Source organism: Amia ocellicauda, chromosome 2 (genome assembly GCF_036373705.1).
Source record: "Amia ocellicauda isolate fAmiCal2 chromosome 2, fAmiCal2.hap1, whole genome shotgun sequence".
NCBI lineage: Eukaryota > Metazoa > Chordata > Actinopteri > Amiiformes > Amiidae > Amia > Amia ocellicauda.
Genome location: NC_089851.1, coordinates 5,129,827 through 5,153,899, shown reverse-complemented (window position 1 = coordinate 5,153,899; position 24,073 = coordinate 5,129,827). Strand labels below are relative to the sequence as shown.

The 24,073-nt window shown below is 41.9% G+C and overlaps 1 protein-coding gene across 1 annotated transcript in view; it reads right to left on the bottom strand.

The window, feature by feature from the left end:
* Positions 1–24,073, bottom strand: part of xylb (xylulokinase homolog (H. influenzae)) — an 81,282-nt gene that overhangs the window by 16,791 nt on the left and 40,418 nt on the right. Inside the window, exons 16-18 of the mRNA XM_066716624.1 lie at positions 21,467–21,525; positions 20,564–20,651; positions 6,533–6,627 (exon numbers count right to left, since the gene is read on the bottom strand). Coding sequence (XP_066572721.1) covers positions 6,533–6,627; positions 20,564–20,651; positions 21,467–21,525 — 242 coding nt within the window. The remainder of the gene's footprint in view (positions 1–6,532; positions 6,628–20,563; positions 20,652–21,466; positions 21,526–24,073) is intronic.

Genomic DNA, 24,073 nt, shown 5'->3' with positions numbered 1-24,073 from the left:
AAAAAGAGAAACTGTTGGTAATTAAAACACAGAGGCTACGTTGTGGGCTGCCGAGCATTACAGCTCATGAAAATGCATAAAGCTGGTAACTGTATTAGAAATCAAGGTCTGAGAAAGAAATTATGAAATCGGAAGTACGGAAGATGCACAATTGGTTTTGTGAGAGTTAATCTTATTCACAGGGCAGTAAACTGTTGTTACAGTACAGATTCCTTCCTACAGAACAGATTTAGGCAGAGCTGTCAGGTTTTAAAAGAATCAGAATAGTGGATGAGATTGGATTGGATGAGGACAGTTTGTGGGAGAAGAGCTGGGATCAGATCTTCCTTTGTTCACTGGTTGTAGATGTTTTTAATCCTTTTGAGTACAGGAACCAACAAAATAACGATTAACATATCCACCTGAAGCCGTTGATTCTTTGCAATATCTGAGGCGGTCATGTTTAGTTTTTTTCTGTGTATTTTTGGTGTGAAACAAAATCCGCTCCATTACCAATTAGATATAATATTTTTGAATATCTTAAGGCGTACTCCTGCAAAAACATGTCTTAGTTCTGTTTTATTCATTATGAATGGAAAACGGTTAGGAAGGACCCAGGTAACCTCAAAAAAATCCCATGGTGCATTCCTCCCCGTGTTATCGGTTTGTGTAAAAGCTTTATATTCTGTCAGCTGATATTAATGTAAAGCTTATTTCAGCATGGTCTTGTTTCAATATTGTTCCACAGACACACACATAACACTGCGTTGTAGAGAGACTCGGGTAATTTAAAACCAAACAGGGTACCGGGCTTTTTAGGTAACTACCGCGCTTGAATGAATGAAATGTTTATATGCACACTCAGGACTATCGTAGAATAACCCAGAAGGAAAATTAAAAAACCGTTCCAACACTGAGGTCAGGGGCTGCGGCTGTCACTGGGGATGACTGTACTCGTCAGTTATCTGATTAAAGCGTTTGTGTAATTCCAAATCCACTGGTGATTCGGACAGCTTTCCAGGGTTCAGGTTCCCTGCACTTCATTAAACAGAAGAAATCCTCAGTAGGGATTCTTATCAAATCCATTCGGCTTTCACATATCAAACACTATCACATGTATGCGATGGTACCGTTAATGTACAAGAAACCCAGTGTAAATGAAATGAAATGAAATGAAATGAGTAAATGAAGGTGTGGGCAATGACATATAGGTAGGGAGCTGCATTTTGCATGACTTGGTTTTTTAAACTGTATTTCATGCATGCAAAATGCAGGGCCCTACATATAAGAACAAATGAACATAAGAAAGTGTCCAATGGAGAGGAGGCCGTTCACCCCATCGTGCTCGTTTGGTGTCCATTAATAACTAAGTGATCCAAGGATCCTATCCAGTCTGTTTTTGAATGTTCCCAAATTGTCTCTTCAGCCACATCGCTGGGGAGTTTGTTCAGATTGTGGCGCCTCTCTGTGTGAAGAAGAAGTGTCTCCTGTTTTCTGTCTTGAATGCCTTGAAGCCCAATTTCCATTTGTGTCCCCGGGTGCATGTGTCCCTGCTGATCTGGAAAAGCTCCTCTGGTTTGATGTGGTTTGCTCTCCTCTGAACTGCCTCTAGAGCAGCGATATCTTTCTTGAAGTGTGTGAAAGAATGGCTTTCTGGACAAGTACTGGTTTCTATGAAAACAATATACAGAGATTGTAAACACTGTTTTGAGTCCTCAATGCAGTGTCCAGGGAGAAGAAATATGAAGTAGATAAGCTTGTCTAATTTAACACAGCTTTGTAATCTACTATCAGGCAGTATTTTGTGCACGTATTTAAAAAAGTGAATGAAGAAAGAAACCCTTAATTTCAGCTCAAAGTTGAGGTGGGGCAATTGCTCCAATATAGGCGATAAGTCTGCACATTTTCACATCTTGCTGGTTCTTCAGAGGAACTTAGTAAACACACAATTACACACTAATAGCTGTTAGAACATGTTTCCCAAGAAGTGCTCACTCTCATATATCTGGGCATATGATTTCATCTTATTTGAAACACCAGGACATGTTTGATTGGCAGAACAAACGTTTAGCTTCGTTTAACTACAATAATGACTCACAGAGCTTTGCCATACATGTACAAAACCATAACAGCAAACCAGAGAAACGTACACCGTCGACCGGGTTTCAAAACCAGCACTTAAACCTTCCATTTTCTCCCTCTTCTGCTGCTGCTAATTGTGTAAAATTGTGGATAAGCGCTTTTGCAGATGGCAGTTATTAAATAATTCTCACCCAATTTCAATTTTGTGCCTCAAGTGATGCTCTAAGCTGTATTTCAACACTTCGTTAGCTCCGACACCACGGGTCCGGATGAGCAACGCATAGCAAGTGCTGCTGGAACACCTTAGCCTTGGAAAACAGGTAATTAGATTTCAGCAACACCACGGAATGTGCGAAATGCACGAGAACAGATGACACGAGGAAGTTAATATGCAGCGTTGCTTGCGATTGTTTTGCAGCCTAAACTAAACCATTTAACGTTTTGTGCCAGAGAGTACAATAACAATACATTATCTGACAAAGGCTGAAACCATGATACAGATCGATGGGATGTAGTGTGTAACTTCAGAAGGTTCGTCTCAAAGTGCAATTAATATTCAAGCTGTCTTTGTGATGCATCACTGGGTTAAGAGTAGATTAAGAGTAGGTTAAGAGCCAGTCGATTTTTATTCACACAGAGCTCAACATCAAAATTAAAGCTCTGTCTCAATTTAAATATCCTTTCCTCTTTGGGGTTCCACCTGGTATGTTTCCACACGCCACGAGTGAAGCTGCAGTCTTGTGCCAGCGTTTCCCATCTCATCTGCAGCCTCGCTACGCCACCTTGTGTTTGGATCTGATCCAGAGAGGACCTCTTTAACCGTGACTGGCCACCCATGTCCGTCAGCCTCTCACTCCCAGGCGGAGACAGTATGGTCCCTCCTGCTCGGCCCACAGACCTCAGCTTGACCCGGCACACCCCTCTGCTCATCAGGATCCAGCCTTCTTTAAAAGCAGTTAGCAGTAGCAGTTATGGGGGATTAAATCGACTCGGCTGGTCACCAATTAAGTTCCCAATTGCCTGTTGCAAAGAGAGAGTAGCAAACTTGCGCCACACACTTCAATAATAAAACAGACAATGCAAAGAAACCAAAGAGGTGAAGAAATATAGTTTGAAGTGAAAGAAAGTAATAATCAAAAACGCTAGTCATTGCTTTTGTCGAGGCGATTTGTCCCCATCTGGAACACATACAGATTTATTCTCTCAAAGAAAGTAACCTTTGTGTTGCTTTTCACTTCCTACTTTAGGTCAAGGGTAGGTTTCATTGCCTACCATACTAATGAAGACAAGTTACTTCGTGGAAGCAGTTTTACTTGTAACACAGTCAACCTTACACTGTTACAGTCGTCCTTGTTAATGGTTGCTAACGAGAAAAAAGAAGTCTGACATTCCAAAAACATTTTGTGGGAATGAGCAGAGATAATGCCTTGCACCTCTTTCATAATGCAGGGAAGGTTAATGCTCTAAAATGACCATCTCTTCAGCAAAGGCTAGAGACATAATTAAACTTAATTAGAACAGCAGTGTCATTTAGGGTTTTATTGCCACTCAGTGAGTCACAGTCTCAGTTTTTCATCCTCGTGATTAAACACACTAATAGTTTTCTATGTAGTATTGCACCATTTCTGTATTTTCCTGGTGACATCGCATTACTTGAAGGTTGCAATTCCTTTTGTGTCGGTAGAGCTAGCGCACAACAGCGGGGAGACGATTAAATCTGCTCAGGGAGACAACTAAAACAATGAAAATCAGCCCACCACTGTATTACACGACAATTCTTAACCTACAGGCAATATTTTAAGTGAATCCTCGTTAAAATGCGTCCGTTACAGTCTTGTAAGCATGTCTCTTTAGGAAATGTACGTCATGTAAACATACTTTTCAGAAAACCTATTCTGTATTTATTGGCTGTCCTTAATTTCTACTCGGTACAAGCGCCCTATGTTTTATAAATACATCTGAGGAACTCTGTCAGAACATTAAATGGATTTTCCTCTAAACCAATTTTCTGGTTCAGTTTTCAGAATACATTAGGTGGCCAAAAAACTCCATGTCATGTAAATGCAGTGATCGCAACATTTTGATTGCCACTCGAGTAACGGGACACGCGTGTGCTAAAAGCGAGAGCGACTGGGTCTGGGAATAACGGGGGTTCAGTCAAGTGAAAACCTGACCCGAGAAAAAAGTTGTTGTTATTAATATAACACGGTTTTCTGAATGAGGCCCTTAGCATCAATGGTCACTTAATAGCACTGTTTCAATAGGAGGAGACTACGTGGGGACTTGATCCAAGTCTTCAAAATCATGAAAGGCATCAACCACATCAAACCAGAGCAGCTTTTCCAGATCAGCAGGGACACACGCACCCGGGACACAAATGGAAATTGGGCTTCAAGGCATTCAAGACAGAAAACAGGAGACACGTCTTCACACAGAGAGGCGTCACAATCTGAACAAACTCCCCAGCGATGTGGCTGAAGAGATAATTTGGGAACATTCAAAAACAGACTGGATAGGATCCTTGAATCACTTAGTTATTAATTGACACCAAACGAGCATGATGGGGCGAATGGCCTCCTCTCGATTGGACACTTTCTTATGTTCTTATGTTCTAATAAAGACAGAGCTGGAGGCTGTGTTCTCCACAATAAACATAACTATATCTGCACAACTGTATCTGCACTGCCAGCTTAGGTTATGAAGGTAAAATAAAAATAAAAATGGGCATAATCATAGTTATTTCCATTGGGACAGGAAGACAGGATTTGCAAGGATTTAATAAACAATTATCTGGAAAGCTGAAACATTGTAGCGACAAAATGAGACCACTAACGAACAAACTGCAGTGCCAGACATTATCTCAACGTAGTAATGGGTTAGGCAAAACAGTGAAACACACAAAAACAGATTTCCAAATGGCCTGGTGCAAATTAAAACAGAAATTGTGCTCCACATAATTAAGCAATAGAAATGAGAACACAAAGAAACAAACACTAAAGAAAGAAATGAAAAGGTGAAGATATTTTTTAAAGCGCGAGAGAAGCAAAAATAATCCACAGAGAAACTCAGGGATCTGTTGGCACTTTGTCACCATCAGTGACACAATCCGCTTTCTCCTTTCAACGTCGATAGCACTTGTATGTTAGAAGACCAGTGTGTGTGTGAGTGTTAAACCATGCAAGTCACCTTCGGTAAAGGGATCTGCTGGAAATCCTTAAAAATAAAAATAACCACCTGTGCACAGAAGGACTTCCAAAACACACAAAGCACGAGCAACACAATCTAAACACAAACGCCAATAAAAAGACATGCAATACAGAAAGAAACCATGCAGAACAGTTGCCTGCAAACCTAAAACTAATTAAACAACCCGCCAAACAACCAACCTTCATCCTAAAGCAAACGTCACCGTGCCTGATCCCCAAAACACCAATCATATCTGCAAATGTCATTTTGAATCCACCGTTCCATACACTCTATTTAAAATCCAATCCCTTTAATTATTCAACCAGCTCCCAGTCATCTCTCCCCAGAGCCCGGGCTAATTCCGCTTCGATTTACTTCATATCTCCTGTCCCGGTTTGACCCCAGCGTATTTTTTTTTTTTAATACTTGGAGGCTGGCATGTAATTTACTTTTACAATTCCTCACCAAAGGGAATGGAGCATTTAATGAAGAAGCAGTGACTCATAAAAGTAGGCCACTCGGCAGCAGATAAGTCTTGATCTGGGATTCAGAGTTCAAGTGCTAAAAAGAGGCTTTACGGGCTGCAGGCTGGCTGGCTGGCTGGCTGGCTTTTGCACCCTGAAAATGTGCTCCTCCACTACAAAACCCATGCCTGTGAAATACAAACCTCGCACATGAAAGGGGGACCGGGAGTCGAAGGTGCCGGCGCTATTTACTTGATCAAGCAGCTCACGCAGAAGCACACGGAGAGGTTAGGACACGCTGGCGACGTGCCGTAAGTTACAGAGACTAGCCTGATTTGTCTATTATCATCTTGACATCTCTATCGTTGTCAGTGTTATGCAGATTTTATTTGTGCACAGCTCGATCCAGAGACACAATAAGGCACAGTTATCGTGTTTAAATCACGCGTGCAAGTCAGGGAAACGGGGGCTGAGAAAACACTGTCAGCTATACAGAGGGAAAAGAGATTAATTCACTTAGGTACTGCTGGTGACCATAAACCCTCTGGTGACATCACAGAAGACAGCTGCTCATTTTCCACAAACGGTTTCCGTACACCTGTTCGGTACGGAGGATGTCTTGGGGCATGGACGGATCAACTGCAGACTAGGTTGTTTCCCACTTCACACTCGGCTCTGAAAAGCCTTTGTGGGAATAAGTCCTTGCCAGACTCCTTCAGTCAGCACGGCAAATTATAACCGAAGCAGAAAATAACATACACAAACACACACAAGATAAAGTACAATGTGCGATGCAGATACTTTAATTTACTTTATCCCACCTGTTCTGCTCCCGGCATCGGTGTCACTGCCAGCCGTGGCTCCGGGGCGTCCCTGACAGCTTCGGAAAAGCGCACACCTTGATCAGCAATGAGTCCTGGAACACACAGGAGACCGGTAAGACATGCAGACAGTGGGAGGCCCAGGCTTTGTCTAACATCTGAGAACACAGAGCAATAAACTGACTGCCTATCACTGGGGAATTCACACATTTCCCCGGGTTTCCGTGCTTGTACATTTTTAGGTTCTTTACTTCATCCGTTCTTCCTCCATGGCGTCTCGGGATTCGTCTGAGTGCTCATTGGAAAGCTCTGCTCTACTCTAGACACTACATTTGATATTTCCAGCCTCTTTTTTTGGCTCAGCCAACAAGAACTCAAGCCACACTCCCATCCCCCCACAGAGCGATCAAACATATTTTACCACGTGTTTCTCATCAGATATAAAAGAGTTAAAATAGAGATCACGACCGGAGACAAGAAGATGCAAGTGAATTAATTTCGTGTGCGCATACAGTATGCACCAGCAAGGGTTTATGGTAAGAACTTGAAATGAGGGCAGGGAGAATAAGTGACCCCTCGTCCGCCTGATAGAGCTGGTGGAGGGTTTAGTGCTTGGTTCACAAAGCAGCCAAGGCTATAGCAATGATGCTTCGGTGTCCCTGGTTTGGCTGAAAGATGATTGGTTAACAGTCAAGCCACCACAATCCCAAGAAACCAAAATCGACTCTTAGCTGTAATGGCAAGAACAGTGCATTGGTCTGCTCTGAAAACAGATGTCTTTTTGACAGGCAACATTTAGCACTGAGCAAAAAAGACTGCAATCGAAAGTAAACAGTCTCCCCTTCAAATGAGCCATTTGAATCATTACTAAATATATTCTGTAGCTTAAAATGTCCCTCCCAGCAGAAGCAACGGTGCTACACATCCAGGGCACTGTGTACCAGCTGTGTGAAGCAACAACCGGCGAGTCTGGCAGCCAGGAGCCCAGCTGGGCCGGTGTTTGCTCAGCGTTATACTTCACACTCAGACAGAGCAGGACACCTCAGACAACAGCACAGGACGCCCTTCAACCAATATTGATGTTCAACATCAAACCGGGGAACATCCATGCCAGGCACAGACACGCCATGTTGAGGAATTGTATTTCAATTATAGGTGTAGAGCTGTATGCAAATAAAACAGCTCAAAAACTACTACTGCTTGCACTTATTTTCTTGCTGAATATACTTTAGAAACAGAAATTACTGTGCAGCACATACTTATAAAAGGTGATGTATAATGTCTCTCTCTATCTCTCTCTCTCTCATATATATATATATATATATATATATACACACACACACACACACACACAATATAAACAGGCTGAATTAACACCCACGTGGATGTATTGTAACATATGTTGTTTCTCGATTTTAATTTTGCTTTCATCACTTGTCAATCAATCAGATTGTAAAGCAGCTTTTAATAGAGTATATATTTAATAAAAACCTTATATCCATCCATCCATCAGCCCTTATCAATTGACGGCAGGAAAAGACCTCCCTATAGGAGATTGTTAGCCATAACTGACCACACTGGCCAGACGGGTGGATAAATACAACACACACACACACACTGTAATTTTGATCTATACCTGATATGTCATCTAACTAACTAAATTGTTATGCAGTTATTGCTGTTCTAAAAATAGATAAATAAATACAGTGAATAACACCCCCCTAGTATGAGACATTTAGACAGATTGTTCAATAGAATTGTCAATATGTTCATACTATTTTGAATAACATTTGGCTGCTTGTACAACCTCCATTACAGAATTGTGTGTTTATTTTTCTTATATAAAAAAAAAAGGTAATGTAAGATGGTTTGTTCAACGGTGCTACAATAAACTGCTCAGTCCTGCACTTTCCACTTTTTCTAAATAAATCATGTCAGGCATTCCTTTGGATGGAATTCAGTTAGAATTGCATTTAAACATGAGATTTCGCTTTACATTTCCTTGACTGCATGAATACATTAATTAAGACCGATGCCGGGCTGGAGACTAAAATATGCAGCCCTATATTATAAACTTGTTGCCAAGTCATCAGCACGACTTATATACACATATTATGAATCTACTGACCTTTAATTTGAGTCAAATAACTTCTCTTCAATAAATGTCGAGTCATGCTGAATCTGCTTGACATTTTAAGCCAGGTTAATCTAACATGATTGTTTTCCATGTTTTATATGGAAATTATAATGCAATGTCACTGAGAATTATGGTATCAGGGTAATTTGTGGGCTTTTATTGTCCACATTTTGAGCATGAGCTACCTGTATCTGAAGTCTCAATATAAATGTGAAAATAGAGCTAACTATTAATAAAATGTGATGTTTTTCTAACACTGTACTTATTTTATTTAAGTTATACTCAGTGTGAACTCACACCCCCAAGATCAGAATCAGGACCTCAGAAACAAGTCAGAATAGTCTCTACATCTCCATCTCCTCTTTGCTATTAGTATTATTGTTGTTAAGAGAAGACTCCACAGTATATACAGTATACAGTATATCCAGGAAGTTTCAGAGGAGTTTAAACTTATTTTCATGTTGTATTTAGACTGTGTGGAGGTCGCACGGCTTGGACGGGACTTTAAACCATTCAAACTGAATAAATTTAATGAGCGTAACAGCCTCAGCCTTCATCGTTACAAACTCTGCTGGAAGAGGCAGGATTTCTCACTCATTTCCTACAGTGTATGGGCCCTGAAATAGTAAATATATGTGACTTTCTCCTAATTTGTAATGACAAGAGGCACCTCTCATTATCATTACCACCATTTGCCCGATATTGCGCTGATCAACCCGAATCTAGAGCTGTCTGACACGCAGAAATATTCCCAAAGCGTTAACCTCTCCAGAATGCTAGATCTCGGAGGCGACAAGGAATGGAAATGATGGCAAGAGGCAGTCGCTTGAATCACCTTGCTGCTTGGATCCTTATTAACTATAATTAATGCATTCAATTCATATTCTGTTTTAAACAAACTGGGCAAGTGAGAACATTTCCGGACCTTTGCTGTGTCCTCTGAACACAAATCAGAACAAATTGCTTGTGAACAATCCCTTTCAGCTAACAAGGAGGTGACAAATTATATTCACTGCCCACAACAGTTAAGCGTGAAAGTAAGATCGGCCGAAAATACATATTTTGACACGTCAGCGGTGTAGGAAAATATATACGATGCGAACGATGACTCCGGATTGGACCTGGCATCCTTATTGAGTTAAAGTCTGGTTACATTTCAGCCCAGCCTGTGAAAGGATGTCTTCATCGGTTTGCGTCTGCTTGGACGTTGACAGGATAAAGTTATCGTCGAAGAGTTTTAAATCGGATCTGACGCGGCTCTGGGAACACGGCGCATCGGACGCGGGGAAGGAGGAGGGCCTGTAAAAGCCTGTGACAAGACAGGAACTTTATCCCTTCCGTGTAGAAAATGAGTAAAAGGCTCAAATCATGCTTTCGTTTTGTGTTTGTTTGTTTTAGTTTCTATCAGTCTATGCTCTCACCCTAAAGATAACAGACATTTCCCGTTTTCTTCACCCAGAGAAGCAATTAAAATGGAGTGTCGAGTGTAATGAGAACGGAGTACGTCTTGCCTGTACAGAATGACTTACTGTGCACTTAATATGACAAACCCTGACTACGATTAGGCCTTTGTCTGTCAGGCAAAAAAATGAAAGAACATTTCATTTTTAATTAATAGTATTATCAAACACACTCTTGTCAACATCCCCGGGGACTGGTTTTATGGGAGACTTTTGACAAGACCCGATACAAAATAATTAGTTCTAAAGAAAAGCAAAGGAACAATTAATCAGACACAGGCTTAATGCTTAACAGTCTATAATTAATAATTTAAATCGCAAATTTGGTCCATTGTCCCTGCAATTCATGGATTACTACTACAATGTTGGTTTTATTTAAACCATTATGTTCTAGTCATTAGGCATTTATTTATGACATCTAATGTCTACAGTCTATCCTTTAAAACAGCCTTCTTAATAAGCTGTCAAGAATTAGAAGGAGCAAAGGTTATTTTATGATGCAAATTAAAAATAGTTGCAAATAAATAGATGTACACCAGGCTCACAAATGGTTTTAATCTGAGGAAAGGTACGTTCTGCAAGATAAACATTTTTTTTTCCTCGACACAATTAAAGGTTCAGCTGATTTTGCTTCCTAATATAATTTCTTCCTACTCTGATCCGTGAAACACTTATGAGAGCATCAGACAAAACACAGGCAGCGCTGCAGTATATTTGTCACTTTGACACAAGCTATGGGTCTGTCACAGCCTGCTACTGGAGCCTTCAATTCCACTGTAATGTTCGGCTTTCTGTACTGAGCTTTGGAAAGGGGTTGTCTGTAAATCTCTTTTAGCATTTTGAATGTCTAAGCTAAACCTGCCAAAAGTCTTTTTGTTGTTGTTGTTGTTGCAAGCAAAAGATCTAGTTCTATTAATTTGTCCGTGTGTGTGTCAGCGTTTGTATTATTCTGTCCACTATTATCTGCCAGAGCGACAATGTATTTGCAATAGTGAGAGCAAAGCTGAACCCAGTGCTTTAAATGTGCTCAGAGTAGATGGTTACACAGTTTAGCATAACTGCCCGACCTTTCAAACCTACATTTTCAAATACCGTAGAACTCTTTCCTGTAGACAGAAAGTGATGTCTTGAACCAGAATACAGGTAATATTGTAAACCAAAAATCTCTGAAAGAAAATACTGATACGTTCTGAGTTTGTGTCTGTGGGAAAAGATGAAAATGTCATTTCTAAAGCGACATCTCCGTGTGATTCGGTCTTTGTTGACTGCTTCCAAACCCCTGTCATAAGATTTCACAACTCAAAATGTTCGAGAATTTACAATTTTAATAACATTTATCGTATTTATTGTTTTGCTCTGGAATTTCTTCCTGTATCATTGCAACAGAGACAGAACCCACTGTCAGTTATTTCAGAGAGCTTCAGCAAAAGGCTTACAAAAATAAAAAGCCGAAGTGTCACAAGAAAAGCCGTGTTGTTACCTGATGCACAAGGAAACCCGGTAGAATGAAGATTTGAAGTTATACATACACAGACAGTAAAAAGTAAAGCATATTCTTTGAAAATACATAGCATTTTATGATTTAACGAATACAGTACAACTATGAAATCTAAGTAGTTCATTTACCAGTCAACACTCAGTAGATGAATAGTCGTACGTTGTTTTTAAATTTAATAGAAGGTTCATTTATTTGGCGGAAACAGCAGTTAAATACTAAAGTTAGCTAGAGCAAGTAACATCATATAAATCATTGAATTTAATTTAAAGTACATTTAATTTTATTATCATTATTAAGTTGTCAAAGAAGATAAACAGCATCTATAATAGATTTGAACAGATCTGTAAATAAATAAATAATTAACAAACAAAAAAAGACAGACAAACTTATGTCACTGCTTACTTTCTGGTCATTCATAATAAAATAAAATGGGCCTTAACTTCCAGTAAAATCAGATACACTAAATTGTCACTGCTGGACCTACTTGAACCCATCGCACACCACTGACATATATGTATATATATATATACAGTGGGGGAAAAAAGTTTTTGATCCCCTGCTGATTTTGTACGTTTGCCCACTGACAAAGAAATGATCAGTCTATAATTTTAATGGTAGGTGTATTTTAACAGTGAGAGACAGAATAACAGCAACAAGATCCGGAAAAACACATTTCAAAAAAGTTATAAATTGATTTGCATGTTAATGAGGGAAATAAGTATTTGACCCCTTTGACTTAGTACTTGGTGGCAAAACCCTTGTTGGCAATCACAAGGTCAGACGTTTCTTGTAGTTGGCCACCAGGTTTGCACACATCTCAGGAGGGATTTTGTCTCACTCCTCTTTGCAGATCCTCTCCAAGTCATTAAGGTTTCGAGGTCGACGTTTGGCAACTCGAACCTTCAGCTCCCTCCACAGATTTTCTATGGGATTAAGGTCTGGAGACTGGCTAGGCCACTCCAGGACCTTAATGTGCTTCTTCTTGAGCCACTCCTTTGTTGCCTTGGCTGTGTGTTTTGGGTCATTGTCATGCTGGAATACCCATCCACGACCCATTTTCAATGCCCTGGCTGAGGGAAGGAGGTTCTCACCCAAGATTTGACGGTACATGGCCCCGTCCATCGTCCCTTTGATGCGGTGCAGTTGTCCTGTCCCCTTAGCAGAAAAACACCCCCAAAGCATAATGTTTCCACCTCCATGTTTGATGGTGGGGATGGTGTTCTTGGGGTCATTCCTCCTCCTCCAAACACGGCGAATTGAGTTGATGCCAAAGAGCTTGATTTTGGTCTCATCTGACCACAACACTTTCACCCAGTTCTCCTCTGAATCATTCAGATGTAAAGGCCCGTCTGAAGTTTGCCAACATGTGCTTTCTTGAGCAGAGGGGCCTTGTGGGCGCTGCAGGATTTCACTCCTTCACGGCGTAGTGTGTTACCAATTGTTTTCTTGGTGACTATGGTCCCAGCTGCCTTGAGATCATTAACAAGGTCCTCCCGTGTAGTTCTGGGCTGATTCCTCACCGTTCTCATGATCATTGAAACTCTACGAGGTGAGATCTTGCATGGAGCCCCAGACCGAGGGAGACTGACAGTTATTTTGTTTCTTCCATTTGTGAATAATCGCACCAACTGTTGTCACCTTCTCACCAAGGTGCTTGGCGATGGTCTTGTAGCCCATTCCAGCCTTGTGTAGGTCTACAATCTTGTCCCTGACATCCTTGGACAGCTCTTTGGTCTTGGCCATGGTGGAGAGTTTAGAATCCGATTGATTGATTGCTTCTGTGGACAGGTGTCTTTTATACAGGTAACGAGCTGAGATTAGGAGCACTCCCTTTAAGAGAGTGCTCCTAATCTCAGCTCGTTACCTGTAGAAAAGACACCCGGGAGCCAGAAATCTTGCTGATTGATAGGGGATCAAATACTTATTTCCCTCATTAACATGCAAATCAATTTATAACTTTTTTGAAATGCGTTTTTCTGGATTTTTTTGTTTATTCTGTCTCTCACTGTTAGAATACACCTACCATTAAAATTATAGACTGATCATTTCTTTGTCAGTGGGCAAACGTACAAAATCAGCAGGGGATCAAATACTTTTTTCCCTCACTGTATATATACACTCACCTAAAGGATTATTAGGAACACCATACTAATACTGTGTTTGACCCCCTTTCGCCTTCAGAACTGCCTTAATTCTACGTGGCATTGATTCAACAAGGTGCTGAAAGCATTCTTTAGAAATGTTGGCCCATATTGATAGGATAGCATCTTGCAGTTGATGGAGATTTGTGGGATGCACATCCAGGGCACGAAGCTCCCGTTCCACCACATCCCAAAGATGCTCTATTGGGTTGAGATCTGGTGACTGTGGGGGCCAGTTTAGTACAGTGAACTCATTGTCATGTTCAAGAAACCAATTTGAAATGATTGGACCTTTGTGACATGGTGCATTATCCTGCTGGAAGCAGCCATCAGAGGATGGGTACATGGTGGTCATAAAGGGATGGACATGGTCAGAAAAAATGCTCAGGTAGGCCGTGGCATTTAAACGATGCCCAATTGGCACTAAGGGGCCTAAAGTGTGCCAAGAAAACATCCCCCACACCATTACACCACCACCACCAGCCTGCACAGTGGTAACAAGGCATGATGGATCCATGTTCTCATTCTGTTTACGCCAAATTCTGACTCTACCATCTGAATGTCTCAACAGAAATCGAGACTCATCAGACCAGGCAACATTTTTCCAGTCTTCAACTGTCCAATTTTGGTGAGCTTGTGCAAATTGTAGCCTCTTTTTCCTATTTGTAGTGGAGATGAGTGGTACCTGGTGGGGTCTTCTGCTGTTGTAGCCCATCCGCCTCAAGGTTGTACGTGTTGTGGCTTCAAAAAAGCTTTGCTGCATACCTCGGTTGTAACGAGTGGTTATTTCAGTCAAAGTTGCTCTTCTATCAGCTTGAATCAGTCGGCCCATTCTCCTCTGACCTCTAGCATCAACAAGGCATTTTCGCCCACAGGACTGCCGCATACTGGATGTTTTTCCCTTTTCACACCATTCTTTGTAAACCCTAGAAATGGTTGTGCGTGAAAATCCCAGTAACTGAGCAGATTGTGAAATACTCAGACCGGCCCGTCTGGCACCAACAACCATGCCACGCTCAAAATTGCTTAAATCACCTTTCTTTCCCATTCAGACATTCAGTTTGGAGTTCAGGAGATTGTCTTGACCAGGACCACACCCCTAAATGCATTGAAGCAACTGCCATGTGATTGGTTGGTTAGATAATTGCATTAATGAGACATTGAACAGGTGTTCCTAATAATCCTTTAGGTGAGTGTATATATATATATATATATATATATATACACACACACACACACACACACACACATAAAATATGCATTGTATGTGCACAATAAGATTACCTTTAAAGCCACATTTGTTCACGGTTGTACTTTCCTGAGCCACTGGAACTTTTCTGGGTGCAATATAGTATAGACCTACAGCAAAATGTTTAAGTGATCCATAAAACCAAATTATGTAGATAAACCTTATCCAAATATCAAGTGACATTTTAATCCTAAAACACTGGGATTTGTATGTATTAATTGCAAGACTCCACTTGCTAATTAGATGTTTTAATATTGTAATAAGCTTCAAAAAAAGAAAATATAGTCTCGAACACTCGAAGTTCACCCCACTCCACTTTACATTTATAGCACACACACAAAAATCCAGTTAAAAACTTAAAATCTTCACTCTTACAATGCTAACAATGTGTAAACACAAACATCCACTGCACAAGTCGGCAAATATACCATTCTTACAACAAACGTGACCAAAAACGAACAGAAATTAAAACAGAAACTGACATACAAAGAAGAAGGCCGACACAAAATAGACAGTGGCACTGAAATGCCACAAACAGGATGAATGTGAAATACACAGATGCTGCCAGAGATGTTCATTTTGAAGAAGCTGTGCCATCCTTTCAGTAAACTCTGCAAGACATCATTATCTGACGTCTCATTTCTATAACTGTCCAGTTAATAGAATTACCGCTGCACTTAGCAAGCTTTAAATTACATATTTGATTCCATTACACTCTTTAGTTATCTTACAATCAATGCATTGTATCATATTCATTAACATAACTTAATCAGGTCTGTCTCATTCCCGTAGCCATACTGTCGTCTGCATTGTCTTGGACTGTTGGTACTGTGGCTTTAAGCTGAAAACCGAAAAGCGTGTGTATATGTAAAGATGGTGCCTGAAAACATGACCTGAAAGCCTATCAATGTTTGCCATAGAATAAACACAGAGAGGCGTCACAATCTGGAACAAACTCCCCAGCGATGTGGTAGAAGCTGAAAGTTTGGGAACATTTAAAAACAGACTGGATAGGATCCTTGGATCAATCAGTTATTAATGGACACCAAACGAGCACGATGGGGCGAATGGCCTCCTCTCATTTGTAAACTTTCTTATAAAAGAAAATGATGGGTTGTGAAAGCAACCCCGGTTATCTGAAAAAAGAAGCACTGCCCAAGGGGGAGGGGTTTCTGCGCACTTCCGTAGGAACCCGAACGAAACGTCACTCTATGAAAGCTGCCATTGGCCCCTGCGCTCGTCACTCAAACAGGTCCCTTCCCACTTCCTGTTCTATAAAACGGGGAGGTGAACTGCTCTGATGGAGCTGAACTGTGGCTGCTCCCACAGCAGACGGCGTGCTAGACAGTACAGTCTGCACGACTGGAGACCCCCTTGCCTGTTGATATAGGTGAACACCGCTGTGTTGTCCATCCGAACCAGCACATGTCTGTCCCGCAGGACCGGCAGGAAATGAGACAGTCCAAGGAGGATGGCTTGTAACTCCAGGACGTTGATATGGAGAGCCCGTGCTGGCTCCGTACACCTGCCTCGTACTCCATGTCCGTCGCAGACTGCTCCCGTGGTAGACTGGCCCCAGGGGCACACTGAGGGTTAAATTGTGAGGGCTCCACCACCAACGGAGCGCCTTCCAGCACGCCGGAGTGACTGTAATTCGGCGTGCTCGATCACGGCGAGGATGCATCCTGAGAGACCTGAACCACCACTGCACCGGCCTCAACTGGAGGAGGCCGAGGGGGAGGGTCTCTCATGCAGCCGCTAGGAGGCCCAGCAGCCTCTGGCAAAGGGACACCCTAACATGAGCTCTCAGTCGGAAGAGGGAGAGACACGTGCGTATGGAGGAAACTCTCTCTGGCACCAGCGTGGCGAGCATGGCAACGAGTCGAGGCGTAGTCCGAGGAACTGTGCCTGCCAAGTTGGTGTCAGGCGGCTCTTCGCTTGATTGATCTGGAGGCCCAATTCGGGGAGATGGCCGAGAATCAGGTTCGTGTGGAACCTGCTCCCTGGAGTGAGAACAGACCAGCCAGTCGTCTAGATAATTGAGAACACGGACCCCTGGAGGGAGCATCTCCTCCACAAGGGGCCAAAAGTGAAGCCCGGCGACATGGGGGCATCCATGAGGTGGGTCCTGTCCACCTCAGGAACCCGTCGTGCCTGGGACAGCCAGAGCTGGTGGTGTGCCTCCACAGGGACCGCCAAGTCGCCCTCGCCCTCGCCCCTTGACGATTCACTGTCATCAGCTGGTCAGCTGCCGCAGCTATCTCCGCGATAAGGGGCGGGGGCAGTGATGCGTCGTCGTGCTCCGAGGGCTCAGCCAGCTGGGCCAAATACAGGGCCAGCAGGCTCTCGTGTTTCTGAGGCAGGCCGCTTGCCATTTGGCAGAAACGGGCCTGGTGGACTTCCAGATACTTGTCGCTGGATAGTCCCAGGTGGCCCTCAATTCATTGAGGAGGTCAGGAAGCAGCAGGAGGGCCCGTGTGGGCCGCTGCAAGCGCTGACCTGTCTCGAACCTGGAGTGTGTGCTTCAAGCAGGTGGTCTTCCTCTACTGCTCTCATGCGAGGATGGGGCAGATAGACTCCCCTCAGACTCCAGCGACAAGGTGTGGGCCGGCGGTGGAGCGTCATGGTGTTGTGTGTTGTACAGCAGAGCGCAGATCGGTCCTTCCTGCTGTTCAAAGTGTGGACGGCCTCATCGCGCTCCCTTGCCGACGGCGTGGTGGGGAGGGGGCTAGCGATGACTCGGAAGAGTGGGAGGGATCCCGTGGGCGTCGCTCCGCCACTCCGTTCTGTCTGTCCCGTGCTCGGCCATAGCGGTGTGCACCACAGGCACATCAGGCAGGGGGAGCGTGGCTGCCGCAGGCAGTGCAGCTGTCTCAGAAGCTGCACGTCTGGAGGAGGAGGCGGAGGGGCTCGAGGAGAGGCGGAGGTCCAGAACCACTGCACCCCTATCATCACTCACCAGAGTGGGACGCTCATGTTCTCGATTCCAGCAAAATGGCAAAAGAGGACGAACCTGCGCTGATGTCAGGTTTTATGGAACAGAACGTGGGAAGGGACCTGTTCTGAGTGACGAGCGCAGGGGCCAATGGCAGCTTTGATAGAGTGACCCCTTGGGCATTGCTTCCGACTTGAAAGATAACTAACCTATGCAGCCTTTTATTTTTGAAAAAGGTATCTATAAATATGCACTGGAAAGGAAAAGGAAACCACATATGGCCACACTGTGAATTAAATGTATTTGAAAATAGTGAAGAGTAGAAAACACTGCCATAATAAATTAAATTAGTCTAATTAAACTTACATGGAATTGCTCATTAAAATAAAAGATGCAAGGGTTCTATGGTTAAGCTGAATTTAATTTATTATTATTGGTTTGTGCCGATGAAAATTCATTTTTCAAGTGTCATGGTGAACACATGTAATTAAGCATCATTAGGAACCTGCCGCGCTGCTCTTTTGTTTAAGAAAACGCCGGATTTATGCACGAGGAACAGCAGAGCGGACTTAAAATGCAAGTTTTGATTGTTGTGAAAGAAGTGCTCTGGGCTACACATTAACTACAATTTTTTACGAGTGGAGAAAGAGGAGGAAAAAAAACTGGTATGAATAATAAAATGCTACTAATTAAAGTTCTCCAAAGATTCAAATTGAAGAAATACGATTGATGAAAAACCCTCTATTCTGTTTTACTAATTGATACCAAAAACTCTATCCGGCGACGCGTTACATTCAAATTTCCACAAGCGTTTGAAGACGAGTCAAATAATTTCCCCTTTCATTTGGTTTTAAAGCAAAAACTAATTTCAATCTGCTCTTCGCTTGAGTTATCTCATTTTATACTACAGAGGGTGAGGTTTCTATCAATGAGCTTTCATATAGTATACATGACACATATAGTTAGATAACCAGACAAACAGAGAGAGAGAGGGATAAATAGATATAGCACCACAACGCATGAATACGGAGGTGATTACTTGTGTGTCAGTTTGTTTGTGCACGTGTCTTAATATCCAGGTGGACAAAAAGTGATCTTTATCTGAGAAGTGTATTGTCAACGTGCCCGTTTCATCCCCACTCCCAGACTAGACACAAGAGCTTGGAAGTATCTCTTTTTTTTTTTTTTAATGCTTCCGCCTCCTTATATATCGGAACTTGATCAAACATTCCAGATCTCCATCTGAGTTCTGAAATCCGGAATAATGAAAAAATAACGGAATACAAGGTGCAAAGCCGCGAATTGTGAGAAATAACCTGCCAGGTCTTATTGGGTCACGCAGGCCCAGGAGCCAGGGCCGAGTGTCGCCCATGCACAGCCGCCATCGCAAAGTAGATTATTTCCTGTAATCCGCTGTTCCCCAGCAGTAAGTGCCCCAGATAGATTAAAAAAGGGAAACGCTGAACAAAGGCAGGCCGTATCAGAAAAACCCAATACACATCTCTGAGGGCTTTCCATCGGGTGGGGGAGGTTTCCACCCAACCCCAATTCAATACCACAAAATTACCCTTTTTTCTTTTTTTTCCTCTTCTAATGTATTTTTCAATTGTTGTCTTGTCACCTCTCGTCTGTCCTTCATTTCAATGCGGTTCGATGCGTCTTTTCAACAATGGACTGCAATAAACCTAATTAACTACACCTTCTTACAGGGAATTGGCGTCTGTTATCAGCTGAAAACCTCTTAAAATATAAGAGGAGCCGAGACAGTAATGTGACGTGAATATATAAAATTGACATGGTAATGCCATACCACTACAATTTGTGTATAACTGATGTACTGTTAAGTTTGAAGTGATTATTAGTTCAACTAGGGTTAATTCAAAATCGCTTTCATGGTGATGCATAGTCAATAGGGGTTCAGACAACGGAGCAGGTTTCCAACTTGGCTGAACGTTTGAACAAATTACAGCGGAGAACCTGTGTCATATTGTGGATATTCATTAATATTTTATACCCCGGCACAGCCATTTTAATTCTCTTTATAAATAAAAAGAACAGTGTTATTTACGGGCTAAAGCTGTTTATTGACCGTGTTTACAAAGGCTTTAATGTGCATCCTTTTTATTTCACTGCTGTCACGGCATTTTGTGAAGTGCTTATTAAGCATGTTGTTAAATATTAAATGTGGTAAATATAGCTTACTGGCCCCTGAAATTAGGAGCAGTATGTGGATTGAGGTGAAATAGATTCATTACAAAAGTCTCTGATGAAGAACAGGTTTTTTTCTGGTTTGTTTGTTTGTTTTCAATACACAAAATGAATAGCCTACATGGCATGGCCACCGACTGAGAGAATTACTGGAATAGAAAATAGAAACTGGTATGTATGTCCTGAAAAGCAAAGCAATCCAAGATAGAGAACTATAGAGAAATCCTGAATGATTATAATCTCAAAGCGGTAGCCCAGATTAATAAATGACCTCCTGCCGTGGTACAGGTGAAGATTCTCCACAAATGTGGTAAGCAGTCCTGTCTCTGGAAGAAGTATGAGCCAAAGTCACACAAGTCTGAAAGTCACACCACACCTGCAGGCGCTTCCTCCCCGTTCTTACCGTGTCTGGCCCTGTAAGCACAGCCGAGGCAGGCCGAGTTGGCCGTGTCGATTGTGAACACCGGGGCGTTGAACACATCCGCCAGGACCTGAGCATCATAAGGAGGAAAACACTTTCAGACGTCCGCTTAAAGATCACAGATCACAGAAAACCAAATCACATCGCCGACAGCCAGCCAGCTCGATGCACAGGTAGCATCCGCCTGAGACAATTAATTAATGAAATCCTCCTGGTTTTTAATTGCCCTTATTGTGGGAGAGATCATATACATTTCACCTACAATTAAGAAGTTAAGTATCTCATTCTTTTCATACTGAAATTACTCAAACTTATTATTTCTTTCTTAATGACTGCAATAAACACAACAAATAAAAACGCAATTGCATTGTTAAATATTCGTCTTGTGTTTGGCATTATTAATACGCTGTTTATGTCCTGTTAATTAATAATTCAGCAGATCAGTCAACCCCAACAGAAGTAGTTGGAAGAAAGCACCACTAGTACAACACAAATCTGTGAGCCAATTAATGCAAATACTGCAATGTAAAGATGGAAAATGACTTAAAATTCACTATTGTTGTTTTTGGAAATCAATCCAAAGTGTGACTATGGTCCTTAGCTAAACTTCAGAGCGAGAAAAAAGTTTCCTGAATGATCTGAGAAAGAAATATGCTGGGTAATCTTAGTAAATACAAAACACATCCATTCAGATTAACAAACAAGCAAATAAATAAGTCTAAAATGTAACAGAAGTGTAATTTACAAGAAAGATGCATACTTCATATTCATACATTCATTGAACGGCGATCGGTAAGTCGATGCCTCCAGCTCATGTGAAAATCTCACTTCCAACATCCAAACAATCACAGTGATATAATTTTGTCATTGGCATCGTCTATTTACCTGTAAGATGTCCGTGTTTGAGGAGGCGCCTCCGGTGGCCAGCACTCTGGTTCCAGGAACTATAAAATGAAGCATTTCAAATATAAGTTAAAACATGTTAGCAAGTGTTATTGTCAGTGACCGTCGGCCGCTCTGTATCGCCTTGCTGAATTGAATTTTATATTGATTTGTAGCACTTTCGTAATGCTGTGAAAACTAAGACATCCTGTTAAGGGCATCTGCCAATAAATACATACATACATACATAATAAAAGAAAAATGACCCCATAACACACACAGATCACATCAAGCTCCGATAGACAACGAATCACAAGAAATCCTTGAGCATCAGAAAACACCTGGCCAGGCCCACTGCAGCTCCAATTGTGCAGATAAACTAGACCTACACTCAATTCTTTCCTTTCTCTTCGTGTGTGTTATGTTGTGGTGCCACATTACATCCATTAAAGTAGATTTCAATTACACACATTGCACACTTACCCAAGATAAACTAAACAACACACATTGTTCTGCGTTGTTGTTCAACTAGGTTAACGGGTCATTAGCAGTGCTGGAAAGTCCAAATACAATTTCCCAAACAATATTCAATTTATTAAGAAAAGAATGTCGAAATGTGAAATATTTTTTTAATTTCGGCTTCAAACTCAAATATTCCACAAGGCAGCAGGTCAGGGATGAGGTAACCTGTCTGAGTATTATGTTCTGGCCATTTCGATTCTGCCATCTGCTTCAGAATAACTGTAGAAACCGTTTTTCTTTCACTCGCTGTCTAGTCACTGAGTCCGTGACTTTTGTGAAACAATAAAGCAGACTTTCTTTCATCTCCTTCCCCTTGCTTCTCTGGAAATACTTTCCCCTTGCACAATAAAACAAGAACCTTGCTGCCAACCTCTTGCCATCCACAGAAGCTAAGAATGTTTATCACCGACAAAACAAGGGATTGCGTTTAACCACAAGAAACCGCCGTCCTGTCACTGCTTGGACCTCCGAAAAATGAGAATTTGATTGAATATCAAATGGTCAGGGATGGGGAACGAAACAAATCTGTATATTATAATCTATATCCTGCACGCTTTGAAAAGCACCACAATTGTGACAACAAAAATGGCCCTTGCAATACAGTGTAATGTAGACTGTTCTGTGTGTGCAATCCATTCCCCAAAACTTTAAAATTGCCATCTGAGACGACCCCATCAATTCACTTACCCAGAACAACTGCATTATTTGTAGTCCAGACTGACACAAATGCCATGGAATAAAAACACATAACGTAGACAGGAGTATAAACTAATCACATACATTGAAATCTAATTTAACCCTTACCCTGAACCTTAAACAATTTACATGAGAGTTTGCTTAAAAATCTCCACTGAATGTCTGTTTTAAAAATGCAAATATCACTAAGAGTTGGGTACATCTGAAAAGTCATTTAATAGAAATTGTTCTTGTTTTAGTACGTGTGTGTTCAGCAACGATTGTTCAGGGCGTCCATCTCTTTCTTATTTTCCGAAGCCTTTTTGTGATACAGCCTTGTTTCGGAGTCATAATATGACTGGGATGTCAACAAGAACGTCTCTTTTCAGCAATAAGTCGTGTTTTCATCAAGTTACATCATTATGTGGTTTGAAGAGAGAAACTTTTCAGGCAGAATTACATATTTCCATAGCACCCTTCTGAGGAAATCCAGCCATTTCTAGCTTTAAAACTAATGTTAATTTTAAAAGAATAATTGTTTGCTTTAAAAAATAACTGTACAGCGTGGGTTTCAACTTTGATTATAGCTTAAATGGCTGTGGGCTTCCCCTAAATACCCCTTGTCAAAGTAATTCCGTTTCCCACTGCCACCACCACCAGCCACCAGCTGTAATTAATCTGAGCAGCCAACTATAAACGCCTCTGATGGGATAACAAAGTGCGGTGTGTAATTGAAATTCCAGGCATCGGGAAAAACCTCTTCAGCGCCGAACCGTACCTGGCCTCATCTTAGTGCGCCCACAATCATGCAACACGCCCTTGTGATTGCAGTGCGCCGTACAGAGGAGGTAGCTCTATCAGATGCATGCTACCAAAGTGAAATTACCAAGGAATCTTTCTTCTGGTCCTTCTAAAGGGCATTATCATAACACATCCAGCCCCGCTGGAATTACCATTCGCATGACACCATCAGAAAGAGTCGCGGTGGCCGCTGTAGCCCCGGGGCGCCGATACGAATGAAACGGGTCCGGGAGATGTTTTCCATAATTGATTTGTCGCTTTGCTTTCATTCTTTGAATGTCCATCACTGACGGCAGCAATAAGAAAAGGGGGGGAAAATCAATTCAAATTATGGGAAACACTACAAAGAGGCAGAGGAGAACTGAAGGAGTTGTGCCATCAAAAGGAAAATAAATAAAAGCACCCCTCCTGAAGCCAGTGCCTGTGAAATTAACTTCTAAATTCTTTACCAAGGGGTTCATGATATTTATATTTGTAGTATATGTTTACCCCCACCAATGTATTTATTTAGTACGTGAGTTATGTTATTACATCTCTATCTGCAGAAAACATAGGAATGGCTGCTACATTTAACTCTTTGGCTGCCAGAGGAATCTGCCACAAACACAGCCC